The sequence below is a fragment of the Oncorhynchus kisutch genome, linkage group LG5, assembly GCF_002021735.2.
Source record: "Oncorhynchus kisutch isolate 150728-3 linkage group LG5, Okis_V2, whole genome shotgun sequence".
NCBI classification, from domain to species: Eukaryota; Metazoa; Chordata; class Actinopteri; order Salmoniformes; family Salmonidae; genus Oncorhynchus; species Oncorhynchus kisutch.
Genome location: NC_034178.2, coordinates 29,344,632 through 29,358,682, shown reverse-complemented (window position 1 = coordinate 29,358,682; position 14,051 = coordinate 29,344,632). Strand labels below are relative to the sequence as shown.

Below are 14,051 nucleotides of genomic sequence, written 5' to 3'. Positions count from 1 at the left end.
TAATGAAACACATCCTTTCAACAATGCTAAACATCGTAAATTAGCTCCACTGGGTCGCTTACCTCGTACAGTGAGACACCAGGGAGGTCCTAATGGCAAAGGGGTAGCCGGTAGTCTGCAGTACTCTACATCTTAATTCTGGTAGAATGGCCATGCCTGTGGGAGGAAACTCAGGGAGAGGGGTCGACTGCATCTGCAAAACATTTACTTTAGGTTGAAATCAAATGAAGGGGCCTAGCTTCAGAAGTTCGACCCAAGATGGTGGTAGACTGAAGAGCCCACAAACTATAAACCTGAGTTTCTCAATGATAGTTTTTTTTTTACTGACCGACACCCAAGTTTGGTATGAGGGCGAGCTAAAGCAAAGTCTGCAATTGAACAGCTTGTTAACCTAGAGATTGTACAAGTCATGGAATTATGCTCAGCATTCACAATGACGTCCACATGAATTGGTTGATCAATCTCATTTAATATTTTCTGTACAAAATGAGAACGCATACCATACAAACTGTACATTTATTACATGCCAACAAAATACTATTTCCACAGCAAAAAGGGGGGGTGGGGAAAGAATGTGCCCATCTTCAAATTCTTACACAATAAAATATATACAAATCATAACCTACATAATTCATAGTTTCACATTTCTCCAATAGACAAGTCCTTTCTCCGTTTTCCTATTCTCTAGCAGACTGATGACAACGTGACTGCACTCAGAAATTAATCCAAAGAAACGCACATCTTTTAGCAAAGGAAGGCCTTCCCTCCAATCCCCCTTAATAAAGCATGTAATCTCTGCAACTTCCCCATGCTGCCATTACAATCCCTTTATCTCAAGGCGTCAGTTTATGGATGAATGTAGGGAGAGATGTTAAGATGCCCGGGGACAGTGATTTCCCCCACACAGAAACCCAGGGAACATAGCACCAGGTCAGTAGGATATGGTTGTTCTTGGGAGGCAGGTATATTTGACAAATCACTCCATTTCAGTGAAGCGGGCAAACATGGCTTTGCGGACAGCGTCTTTGTAAGTGTCTGAGGCAGAAAGGCCGTAGCTGCTGCCTTTGGTTCCCAGACCAGCTCCCTTCGCCCTCAGCTGGGCCTGTAGGGAGGTGACAGCAGGTCTGAGATAAGTAAAGCCATTCAACACTGGAATAATTAAAAAAGATATCATAAATAAAATATATAAATAAATTATTAGGTGGGGAGACAGGCAAGAGGGAGAAAGTGGTTAGAGTGTACCCAAAAATTTAACCCTGGTCTCCGGTGCATATGTGAAGGAGTGTTACCACTACAACGTGGTTCTGCACTTAAACGAGAAAATTTAACAGACTTCGTTGTATATGAAAGATATCTTCACAGGTTTTGCTTTTGGGTTGAAGCAGCACTATTCAATTATTTTAACTGGATGAGATTCACCTCAATAGGTGCAGTGATGCCCTGCTGGTTGCGGCCCAGACCTCTGCCTTCCTGCCATCCCATGGCCTGCAGCATCTTGTTCCCAATGTTGTCACTGTTCAGACCGTCTTTGGTGGGTTGCTCATAGTTACTGCAGAGAAGTGGGAAATGACAACACAATCATTGTTACAATCTCACGTCACAGAAAATCAGTATACATTTATAACATGCCGACAAAATACTATTGCCACAGCAAAAAAGGGTGGTGGGGAAAGAATGTGCCCATCTTAAAATTCTTACACAATAAAATATATACAAATGATTGGATAACAATGATAATAAGAATAAGCATGATTATAGCACAGTAGCAGCTTACACGACTGGTGCTGGCTGTGCTGTGAATTTCTTCTTTTTGGGTGCTGGGGGTTCAGGGATGCCGTATTTCTCTCTCCTCTCCGCAGCCCGGTCTCTGTACTTCATCTGTTCACAGGGACGGAAATAGGAAATTAATGTAGAAACAAACCTGACAACAGGGTTTCTATTAACCAAAAGTCAATCAGTAACATTAGACCAACAGTCTTTATGTCCGAGTCTCACCTCGGTCTCTTTCCTCTCCAGCTCTTCCAGCTCAGCCTCACTCAGCTTAGATCTGCGGTGGACCTCCAGGTTTTGCTGGGGAAAGACGACAAGTAAAGATTAAAACCCCTTCACACTGAATTCATATATAAAACAAGCTCCAAGGTTCACATAATAGATGTTCATTTTAGTGAGAGTACAGTTTAGTGAGAGTACAGTTTAGTGAGTAGACTAAAGTGGGGTTCTTCCTGGGCGTCAGGGATGAGCACCTTGTGAAGGTCAGAGAGCTGCTGGTGGCGCACCAGGCCGTCCTTATTGGGGAACTGTCTCCTACACAGCAGGCAGGCCATCTTCTTCCAGTCTGTCAGCTGATCCTGGCCCTGCTCACCACCATCGCGCTCCGGCTCTGCTGCACCCCCCTCCTCTGGGTCACTGTCCCCACTGTAGGCTGCCACCAGACCAACCTGGGGAAGGACACAACCAGAGTTTACCATCCAACCAAGTAGGTACCATACAAGACTGGAAGATAAAAATGTATGATCTGTCATTTCAGAGCTTACATTTGAGTCTAGTATCAATAGCTTACCTTGGCTGAGTTGGTTGGGGCCTGCTCCTCTGGGCGCTGCACTGCTTCTGACATGAGCATTTCCAAGCTTCCAGCCTGCTACAAAGTCACACTAGTCACTGCCATCAAGTCACCTCGTCAATCTGACACCATCAAGTCAAAAGTGGCACTGGATGAGTCCTCTAAAGCAGCGTTTCCCTGAACTCAGTCCTTGGGACTCCAAGGGGTGCACGTTTTTGGTTTTTGCCCTATCACTACACAGCTTGATGATGTGAATCAGCTGTGCAATGCTAGGGCAAAAACGTGCACCCCTTGGGGTCCCGAGGACAGAGTTTGGGAAACCCTGCTCTATAGGATTCTAGCCATCATGGATAGACATAAAATGGCTACCTTCTTCTCGAAGAGTGTGAAGCCTGCGTCGGCGGCCGCGGCCTCTTTCCTCTCCTCCTGGCTGACGGGCTGGAAGCTGCTTTTGAAGTTCTCCTTCTGCTTGTTCAGACTCTTCGCCCAGCGCTCCATGTCCTTAGCAATCTGGAAAGAGCATGACAACTCAGTCAAACTACACACACTTTAATACAACACCCCTTGACAGCAACAAGGGTTTCATGACATTGTCCTGATACCAACAGAATGTAGACGCCCCCCCCCCCCCCCCCCCTCGTTTTCTCATATACAGCTGTACCGCCATGACACCTGAAGCGATCCCGGTCTCCTCTGCGTACCTGTTGAGCCGTCTTGCTCTTGGGCTTCTCTTGTTTCCTCTCCTTGGATTCCTTAGCTTCTTTGCTAGCTGCTGCTGCGTTTGCCGTCTGCTCAGTTTGGTCGGCGGCTGAGGCAGGGACGTAAGTCTGCTTCTCGCTGTCCCAGTACAGGTACTGCTGTGTTTGGGAATTATAGTAGTACTGGAGGAGAGAAGATAACTGTCAAAAACACATACACCCACATACCCCTTTCAAATCAACTCATGAGGCATGGTGGAACCATTCAAAATGGCAACAGAAAACATTGAGCGGTGTGTGGGTACTTACATGGGTATTTGGGTCGTAGTAGAGGCCAGTTTCAGGGTCGAAGTAGTAGCCCGAGGACTCGTCATACTGGTAGGTGGAAGTGTCGGGAACAACTGGGGATGAAGACAAGAGCATGGAAGATTACAAACAATCAAAAACCTGGCTTGAATAAAGTAGATCATTTTACATCTGAAAGCCTTCCACTAAGTTTTTATGTTTCATTCTGCACTGGAACTTGCAGAGCCAGTTAGTCAGGAGAGGGAGGCTCCTACCAGTGTCTGTGGCCAGTCCAGAGAGTGTCGCTGTTGCTGTGGAAACCGGCGCTGTAGTGGTTGCAGCTGCAGAGTGAACTCCGGTCTGTTTTGCTTCCAGTTGCTGGGCCAATTGCAGTGCCTGCAGAGACAATTGGCCATTGTGGGGAATCTTTAGGGCAAGCATACTGTCCGTGGTGCAGTAAAGGCAACGGTGTGTGTATTGCCAGCCCCATCGGTTAAAAGACAGAGACTCACCTGTGTGGCAGTGTGACTGATAAGTCGGGGTTGGTAGACCTGTGCAACCTGTGAGATCACCACTCCTGTAGCAGCTGGCGCCGCTGTGAAAAGACACCCAGGCTTAATTACACGTGTTCTCCTCAAACCAGAAGGCTGTTAAAACAAAGGCATGGACACTGAATGCAAACGTTGCCTCTCACCTCCCAGTATTCCATTCCCCTGTGAGAGGTCTCCTGCTGCCTGCTGGTAGTAGGCCTGGTAGTCCTATCGACACAGCAGGGCACAGTCAGTCACACACATTGAAGCGGCAGCGTCTGCAATGCATCCCAGGTATTTACAGACTGGGGTAACCATCACCGTACCTGTGTGTAGGGAACGTAGCCCTCCTCTAGGTAGCTGTACTCCGACAGCTGTCCTTCAGCACCCTGCTGTGGCTTGGAAGGAACACACTGACGGTTAGAAGTTGCATCGGGAAAACAAAACGTCACCGGTGACTGTGAGGAGATGTGGGTTTGTGTGCATTACCTGGCTGGAGGACCACTGGGCAGCAGCGATGGCTGTGCTGGCCACAGAGAAGGCACTGATCCGGTTACAGTCTGGGAGCAAGAGATCCCTGAAGAGACCAAGGAGAGTAGAGATTAGGGAGACATCTCCATCCCTATGCCCTCTTGAGGACATCCTCCACTGGAATTATGCTGAGAACACTATAACCCTAACCATTGACACCTCTTAAACCTAACCACGGACACCGCTGTGACGGGACACTCACTTCCTGGCACTCTTGGCATAGTCCACACCGATGGTCTTCCCATCCAGCTTGAGAGGGGGCTGCAGTCCTTGTAAGATAGTTAGGAGCTGAGAAGCCTCCTGTGATGCAGAAACAACAAAGCACTTAAGACTAAACACGCATTTCACTGACAGAGAAAAGTTCATACAGACTCCACTAAATCAAGCCAAGGATGAGAAGCACCAGTTGACCATTAACAATCGAAAAAGGGGAAAGTCACTGAAGAGACAGAGATCGCTCTGTAAAGAAACTCAAACATTTTTTTTGAGAGAGCTCTGCTGGAAGACTGGCATACCAGAGGGGAGGAAAGCTGTACGAAGGTGAAGCCTCTGTTCTGGCCCGTCTGTTTGTCCTTGATGAGACGGATGTTGCTGGTTGAAAGGTTGGCGTAGGGGGCCAGGGCAGTCATGATGGCCTCCACAGTGGTAAGGGGGGCGATGTTCCTAAGGATGATCGCTGGAGAGGACACACACATTCAGTATAAATGATCCCATTGGCTCTGACCCCCCCCTCAGGTCATCTGACAGGACTTATTTTCATGACGGCGGAGAGGTACTCACTGTCGCCGTAGTAGTCTCCGCTCTGCTGGGTCTCTCGGACTCCAGTGGTGTTGGTTTCACACTCTGTTGGGAAAAGCAGGAAGAATGAGAGGAGGGCGTTAGCGTCGCCTCGCCCTCAGTACCCATGACAAATGCCAGGACATGAGTTAGAAAATGTTTCTGCTCCACAGGGATTTGACATCCTCGCTAATCCACCTGTCAATTCTCACGTACGTTTTCAGCTAAATCTGGTTTGTTCACAATACTAAGAAATATGATTAGTCAGGGCTCTACGTGGACATGTTTTATTTTTTTTAACAAGGAGCACATGTGCTCTAAGCTAAAAAATGTAGGCGCACGCAAAGAAATTTAGTAGCACAATGACAAATATATATATTTTTTATTCCAGGTCACACATCAAAATATTTTGGCACATATGAGAGTAGGATGGTCGCACTGTAGAGCCCTGTATCTGTATTCTCTATTGCGCCTGCACCTGTGCGTAGTCCCATGGCATTGTCTCAGGCCATCCAGATGGGTGCAAGCAGTGGCTTCCTGATTCAGGAACTACTTACCAGTTTTGGATGCTCCGCACCTGAAGCACTTCAGCCTCCTCCGGAAATTGTACAGGCCGCACTGCAAGCAACCGGTCACATTTTTTATTGAAAATACAGCTACTTAGGTCCAGGACACCGCTGCCTCAGATGAATAGCAAACTAAAAGCAGTGCAGCATCGGGTGCTTACCTGAGCCAAACGCTCACACTGGCAACTAATGCAATCAGGCATTCCTACACCTAACAATGTGCTCAAAGTCATTTGGCAGGAGCTCATTCTGGACTATAAGATAACAATTGATTGCCTAACATTGTCACTACAGCTTTCAGATAGAAGTGGAAAACAGTGTAGGCAGGGTGGGATATGGAGTCAAGCCACAGCAGAAACTTACAGTGTTGCAGAGCCAGTCTTCAAACTTGTGCCGGGGGTTGCTGTAGTGCATGGCCACACTCTTGCCTTGGATGACCAGGAGTTTCTGTAAGAGGGGGGACAAAATGTTGGTCATTTCAAGGTTTCTTGGCTGGTGCAGGTCTCACTCTAGCTGCACCCAAAATACAAGCAGTGTTGGCAAGGAGGGAAGGGGGAAAGGGACCCCCGGTTGGCGCTTGTGTCAAAGACAGACGGAAGGATGTGTATGTGAGCTTGTGTACAGAGGGTTCTTAAGGTGTTTGGGACCCGAGTGTCCAGACTGAGCCGGAGCAGAGTGTATGCTAACATGATAGAGATACTTTGATCGGCTTCCCTAGAACCAGGGATGTGCTTCCAACAGACAAATTAAATTAGCTAAGAAGTACAGCATGAATCAATCACTAAAAAGAAAAAAAAAACATCAACTGACAAGTAAGTGCTCAAATTTGGAGGACAGTAGGCTAGGAGCCAGAATTCCTTATTTTCCCCGATGGCCTATGACTATCTTTTATCAGAAAAATGTCTTCCTGAGTTATCTTACCAGTCAGATTGCAAGGTACTATAATCTCAAAGTGTTTTAAGGTAAGTTTCCGTTAAATTAGGCTACATGGCTCAATTCTATTGACGTCGAACGTCTTAAAACCTTAGTCTTACACCCTGAAAATATGGGGGGAGGGGCGGTGAGATTAAAGAATTATCAGTAAAGGTTAAATAAACCCCTAAAACCATGCAGTCTTTATGGATACCATATTAAGATTACAATATAGTATTCTCCAACTAAATTCCAACTTAAATCCACATTTCCTTCAAATCATTTTTTGTTCTTATTCAGTTCACTTTGGTTGCCATTTGGTTCTCTTTTTTTTTCTCTCCCAGATCTCCAAGGTAAAAACTAGACTTGGCGATTGTGAAGCAACCTGATTGGTCTCCATCCATCGGGTAGCATCTTGCAAGTGATAAAACTCCACGAAGGCGAAACCTCTGCTTATACCTAGAGACAGCATTCAAATATAGACGGGAGGAGTGTTAGTCAGAGTCCATGGGCACAACATTCAAACTCTGTCACAAACTGCTTCAGGACCCAATATGGCAAACAGTGGGCCCTTCATTTTGGGTTTTGCCATAGCAAGAAATCCTGCAGGATGACACTGGAACGTGCACCCTCAGTGTGCCTATATGCATTATTTTATTCTTTCATTTGAAACAGCGCTTGACTGGCTGATGCTCTTACTTACCTTTTCGCTCCACATCTAAACAGAACGTAAAAGATTGTTTCTTCGCTTTTGACATTAATTCATAACGATTTCAGATTTTTTATGTTGCTATGGCAAAACTGAAGCCAATTGAAGCAGATTGGCCCTGTGGTCAAAGACGGCGGGGGAAAGGAGGGACTCCGTGGAACGCCTGGGTCTCACCTGTCCTCTTCTTCATCAACCGGATATCTATTGGCTGGGGTCCCTCCAGCTGGTCCAGGGCAGCTCGGATCTGGAAGGCACAAGAACGTTTAAATCAGTCGCCCTCAGTTCCGCAACACGCTTCAGTTGACATTATACAGTTGCTAACGTCTCCTTTAGTTTCACTGTATAGTCTACTCTTCTTTGCACAAACCACATTACTGACCCAGTGGTGGGTCTAAAGCAGAGAGAGAGAAACTTACATCTCCCTCTGTGACGTGAAGAGACAGGCCCCGGAGCATGATGGTTTTACTCTCCTTCTCCTCCCCTGGCTCCCCCCTGTAGTCCTGCTCCGGGTAGTCTCCATCAGAGTGGTAGCCTTCTTCAGCTCCATCGTTGTTCCGCCGCTTCCTGTCTCTCTGCTGGCGCGGATAAAACAGCGTGGATCAGTGTATTCTCCTAGTCGTCAACAAGATTGGTTTTGGCTGCACTCCCTTGCCAAGTCATGTCAGACGCCCAGTGACTCGGAGCACATACCTCTGGACTGGCTCTGTTCCCCCGGTGTTCCCCTCCATCGTAGCGTTCGATGCGTCTCTCTTCACCCCAGCGTCGCGTGACGTGCTCTCGTTCCTGGTCTCCTCGCTCTCGCCTCTCACCCCGGCCCTGATTGTTCCCACCGTATCTGCCGCTACGCTCTGTGCGACTCACCCTGTGCGCACACAGGCATAGACACAGTCAAACGCAGATCTAATTTCGACACACTCAAAGAATAACGAAATGGTTTCCAATGTAATTACATGGCTCAAGATAACCTCCAAGTACTATGATTTACAATTTTAACATAACCCTTACAATTATGTTTTTTTAAAGCAGAAACAAATCTACTATTGCATTGTTGTGTGGGATTTAGACTGTGTTATCTTGCAAGCCACTCTGCTTCCTTATACTGTGAATGCCACTGAAACTCTGCCTAACGCCCTAACCAGTTTATATCCTGTGCAAGTCACACATTCCTACATCATACTTCAGTGTTCATGTCCCTGGTGTTTTGAATGGGCTTGACCATTAAATCAAATTCATTCGTATTTATGGATGAATTTACTTCTGCCAGATGCTAGGGAGGTAAAGAGTCACCGATATGCATTGGTCCCCGGTTCAAATGATTAAGAAATGAGTGCATCAGTCCGCTGGCTGCTTTGCATCGACCGATTATGATTTTTCAACACCGATACCGATTATTGGAGGACCACCATGGGCAATACTTTTGCTTTAAACAATCAGTATATATGGTCCTTTTTTAGATAGGGTAAAGTTGATCATTTCATAAAGAGGACTGAAATCACTTTTGCTACACGCAAAACTTCCAAACGGTCGAAACAATTAAATTATGAGACCGGAGTGAAATCCAAAGTTGTGCTACTTATTCATTGGCGATGTCATAGCTATTTTTTAAAGATAAATATTGATACATTACTAACACTTTTAATCTGATTTTTTTAAATTAGTGGGTGATGGTGATTTCAGATGAAAAGTGTGTGTGTGTGGGGGAAGGGTGGGGTAGATGCCCAGTTTATCTTATCGCTCAGCTCAGGTGCCTACATACACCATAGATGTCAGTGGTGGAAAAACAACCCAGTTGTCATACTTGGGTAAAAGATAGCTTAATAATTTTAAAAGAAATACTCAAGTGAAAGTCACCCAGTAAAATACTACTTGAATGTCTAAAAGTATTTGGTTTTAAAGATACTTAAGTATCAAAAGTAAATGTATAAATAATTGAAAATTCCTTATATTAAGCAAACCAGATGCCACCATTTTTACAGATAGCCTGGGGCACACTCCAACACTAATTTACAAATGAAGCATGTGTGTTTAATGAGTCCGGCAGTATAAAGGCTTTAGAGATACCAAGGATGTTCTCGACAAGTACGTGAATAGCAGCATTTTCCTGTCCTGTTAAGCATTCAAAGTGTAACAAGTACTTTTGGGTGTCAGGGAAATGTATGGAGTAAAAAGTTAATTATTTTCTTTAGGAATGTAGTGAAGTAAAAGTAGTCAAATATAAATAGTACAGTACAGATACCCCAAAAAAAACAGCTTAAGTAGTACTTTAAAGTATTTTTACTGAATTATTTTACACCACTGATAAGACATATAATTTACACACATGCACAGAAGTCAGCTCAGAGGCCCAACTCATGAACTCCATCAGCATCAGATTTTAATTTAGAATGGAAAATGAATGTGTTTATGCAACCAATGTTGGGGCACCAAATCATATCGCACCAAATTGCATCGATTCATTTCTCTAATCAAACAATCGCACTGAATCCTTTTAAACAAAAACATATCGTGTATCGGAGCGGCTATCTAGATATGTATCAATTCATGTTGAAAGGGAAAGATGCACATCCCTACCAGATGTCTTTCATTGCATTTTTAAGGAGGGAGAGTTGTTTACTCTGTAGTGCGAGTAAAGGTGGAATGGTAATGTAAGCAATACATAGTGTTATAAATGTGATAGCTAGTTAGCGAGCTACTTGCCAGAAGATACAGACCCTACCAAAACGCTTTTTTACACTAACCAAACAAAGTAGGCGTCAAAGGAAAACCTGAACCTAGATCCCCCCACATATTAGTCTTGACGAGGAAAAAAAACAGAAAAAAAACGGTCAGGGTAGATTCTCCTCTGCACTGCTCAACCAATCCAGTAAATGTGGAGGAGGAGGTTAAAAATAGAGTGTCGCCTTGTTAAGGTTCAAAAGCGTAAGTCGCTTTTAAGTGCCTTGCTCAAGGGTACTACAGACGTTTCACCTAGTTAGCCCAGGGATTCGAACCAGCGACCTTTCAATTAATGGCCCAAAGCTCTCAACCACATGTTGTTACCAACCTTATTATAAATTTTAAAAAATATATATATACCGATACCGATTATTGGAGGACCACCATGAGCAATATATATATATATATATATATATATATATATATATATATATATATATATATATTCAGTGTTATGTAACACTGTAAATAGGAATGCGTGGTTTTGGGTGAATTTTTCCTATAATGCAACGATTGTGTTCCGAACACAGTGCAGTTCACTAACGATATATTGTTATGTCAATTTGTTACTCACCGCTTATCAGCTCCCATTTCAATGGTTGTCACGACTATCAAAGATTGGGGGGGGGGGGGGGGGGGGGAAGAGAACATTTTTATTACTTTCACGTCAGCGAACTTAACTAGCTATTTGGCATGTCTGCTAGAAGCAGAAGCTATATGGTGACTCATAAGACAGTACTCTATCATTGCTAAAGTTACGTTATGGCTAACGTTAGCTAGCTAGCTAGCTAATGACCTAACGTTACGATTTAAAACGAACCATCTAGTTAGCTCAAGAACAAACAGTAACACAACTGTACAGAAGCATATTAACTCACAATTTAAAAAAGATGTAAGAGATTCCCGATGATAATCTGTTTGCTAAATAGGTTTTGCAAACAATTCAAGTACTTGCACATTTCACATGAAAAATGGTTGTTGGTCTTCAGCACCTTCTTCTTCCCAAGATGCTTAGCGGCGGGTACGTGGTAAACAAAATCACAGAACAATGAGCCAGATGCTTCACAGGATGTATAAATCTGAAGCATCCGGTTGGTATTTCCACTCACAACCACAAATGGGGATGAGGAAGCCCAGTGGGAGAAGATAGATCGAGATGGATTTTGGCCAACATTCTGCACATTTTCTCATCGATGACACATTTGAGCTCAATAGAGTTTCTCTTCCCAAAACGGAAATATGTTATGAACAGTGGACAAAGTTTTGTAGACTTTACCCGTTGCCAAAATTGTTTTTTAAAAATGGCGTCGTTTAGGAGTGCAAGGGCAAGTTGAGTTCACTTCAAAATAGGCGTTCCCTAATGGCAAATGCAAATATATGCTAGATCGCGCCAATAAGATGTCGCTAGGTCGTGCATGGCTTTGCCCGCCTCCTTGATTGTTTTGCCCAGTATGATTCATTTGCGCCCATTGTAAATGACAGGTTGTGGTTTATCTTGGGTTATAAAAATAAATAAAACACTTTGACAATGTTCTCTTATTCTATAGTTTAATGACGTTGACACATATTTTACGTGCAATAAGCCACCTACTGTATGGGTAGTAAATAATATCAAACAAAGTTGAACAAATAAATAAAAATATACACTGACAGGGGGATGTTTTTTTTTATGTGGGGGAAACATCTTCATTCAGTTTTCTCTGCAATGCTTCAGCTGTTAATTCCTGCAGACCCAACAACCTTTCAGCCGCACCTACAATGATGTCCCCTCTACAACTTCTTGTTTGTTTGAGCAGCGTAATAAACACCACAAAATCCACGTAATTTACAATCAATGTATCAGTATCCCTCAACTGTTGAGCGACATTCTGAACAGGCTGCCATCCATAAATATAGACTTGGTTTCCTCTATCATAATCGCTCCTCTTTCACCCCAGCTGCCAAAACTAACCCTGATTCAGATGACCATCCTACCCATGCTAGATTACGCAGATGTACTTTATAGATCGGTAGGTAAGGGTGCTCTCTAGTGGCTAGATGTTCTTTACCATTCGGCCATCAGATTTGCCACCAATGCTCCTTATAGGACACATCACTGCACTCCATACTCCTCTGTAAACTGGTCATCTCTGCATACCCGTCGCAAGACCCACTGGTTGATGCTTATTTATAAACCCCTCTTAGGCCTTAGGACTGAGATATCTACCGCAGCCTTCATCCTCACATACAACACCCGTTCTGCCAGTCACATTCTGTTAAAGGTCCCCAAAGCACACACATCCCTGGGTTGCTCGTCTTTTCAGTTCACTGCAGATAGCGACTGGAACAAGCTCAATAAACACTCAAAGACTCAATCATGGACACTCATACTGACAGATGTGGCTAATTTGCGTGATGTATTGTTGTCTATACCTTCCTGCCCTTTGTGCTGTTGTCTGTGCCCAATAATGTTTGTACCATGTTGTGATGCTGCCATATGTTGCTACCATGTTGTTGTCATGTTGTGTTGCTACCATGCTGTGTTGTCATGTGTTGCTGCCTTGCTGTCCTAGGTCTCTCTTAGTGTAGTGTTGTCTTGTCGTGATGTGTGTTTTGTCGTATATGTATATATATAAATATACATGAGGCCCATTATCAGCAACCATCACTCCTGTGTTCCAATGGCACGTTGTGTTAGCTAATCCAAGTTTATAATTTTAAAAGGCTAATTGATCATTAGAAAACCCTTTTGCAATTATGTTAGCACAGCTGAAAACTGTGCTGATTAAAGAAGCAATAAAACTGGCCTTCTTTAGACGAGTTGAGTACCTGGAGCATCAGCATTTGTGGGTTCGATTACAGGCTCAAAATGGCCAGAAACAAAGACCTTTCTTCTGAAACTCGTCAGTCTATTCTTGCTCTGAGAAATGAAGGCTATTCCATGCAAGAAACTGAATATTTCATACAACGCTGTGTTGTAAATTTCAGTAAGGTAAATTGTTAATATTCATCTATGCATGAGATGTCATCTAGTAACATCCCTATGATATTGATGTGTACCATACATACCATACATACCATACTCCTTTCCTACCTCTAACCTTCCTTCATTCCCTCCCTTCACAGAACAGCGCAAACGGTCTATAACCAGAATAGAAAGAGGAGTGGGAGACCCCAGTGCACAACTGAGCAAGAGGACAAGTGCATCAGAGTGTTTAGTTTGAGAAACAGACGCCTCACAAGTCTCCTCAACTGGCAGCTTCATTAAATAGTATCTGCAAAGGCCTCCCGGGTGGCGCAGTGGTTAAGGGCGCTGTACTGCAGCGTCAGCTGTGCCATCAGAGACTCTGGGTTTGCGCCCAGGCTCTGTCGTAACCGGCCGCGACCGGGAGGTCCGTGGGGTGACGCACAATTGGCCTAGCGTCGTCTGGGTTAAGGAGGGCTTGGCCGGTAGGGATGTCCTTGTCTCATCGCGCACCAGCTACTCCTGTGTCGGCCTGGGCACAGTGCGCGCTAACCAAGGTTGCCAGGTGCACGGTGTTTCCTCCAACACATTGGTGCGGCTGGCTTCCGGGTTGGATGCGCACTGTGTTAAGAAGCTGTGCGGCTTGGTTGGGTTGTGTATCGGAGGACGCATGACTTTCAACCTTCGTCTCTCCCGAGCCGGTACGGGAGTAGTAGCGATGAGACAAGATAGTAGCTACTAAAACAATTGGATACCACGAGAATGGGGAGAAAAAGGGGTAAGATTTTTATTTATTTAAATAATAAATAAATAACTAATAATAT

The 14,051-nt window shown here is 44.5% G+C and overlaps 1 protein-coding gene across 10 annotated transcripts; it reads right to left on the bottom strand.

The window, feature by feature from the left end:
• Positions 1-449: 449 nt before the first annotated feature.
• On the bottom strand, positions 450-11,316 carry LOC109890861 (RNA-binding protein 5-B). Of its 10 annotated transcripts, none has more exons than XM_020482937.2 (25): positions 11,162-11,316; positions 10,858-10,891; positions 8,259-8,430; positions 7,985-8,140; positions 7,743-7,812; positions 7,245-7,318; positions 6,311-6,394; positions 5,939-5,999; positions 5,385-5,447; positions 5,120-5,280; positions 4,807-4,904; positions 4,563-4,650; positions 4,400-4,471; positions 4,238-4,301; positions 4,056-4,138; positions 3,819-3,939; positions 3,568-3,659; positions 3,262-3,441; positions 2,930-3,070; positions 2,561-2,638; positions 2,244-2,438; positions 1,996-2,070; positions 1,775-1,878; positions 1,420-1,549; positions 450-1,102 (listed from the first exon to the last, which is right to left on the bottom strand). In XM_020482937.2, exons 2-25 carry the CDS (start codon positions 10,872-10,874, stop codon positions 977-979), a joined length of 2,505 nt encoding a protein of 834 aa, XP_020338526.1. In that variant the 5' UTR covers positions 10,875-10,891; positions 11,162-11,316; the 3' UTR covers positions 450-976. The 10 variants fall into 10 exon arrangements, with proteins under 10 accessions (XP_020338526.1, XP_031680663.1, XP_020338530.1 ...); XM_031824803.1 differs by having other exon boundaries at positions 2,561-2,635; positions 4,400-4,465; positions 7,985-8,143; positions 11,162-11,302; XM_020482941.2 differs by having other exon boundaries at positions 2,561-2,635; positions 11,162-11,302.
• Between the last annotated feature and the right edge of the window lie 2,735 nt (positions 11,317-14,051).

What these genes read in the sequence shown, in the direction of transcription:
- LOC109890861 (XM_020482936.2), bottom strand. An exon ending in GTGCGGAGCATCCAAAACTG is followed by an intron (nt 5,448 to 5,938) that starts GTAAGTAGTTCC and finishes TTTTCCCAACAG; the next exon opens with AGTGTGAAACCAACACCACT. An exon ending in TACAGCTTTCCTCCCCTCTG is followed by an intron (nt 4,905 to 5,119) that starts GTATGCCAGTCT and finishes TCTGCATCACAG; the next exon opens with GAGGCTTCTCAGCTCCTAAC.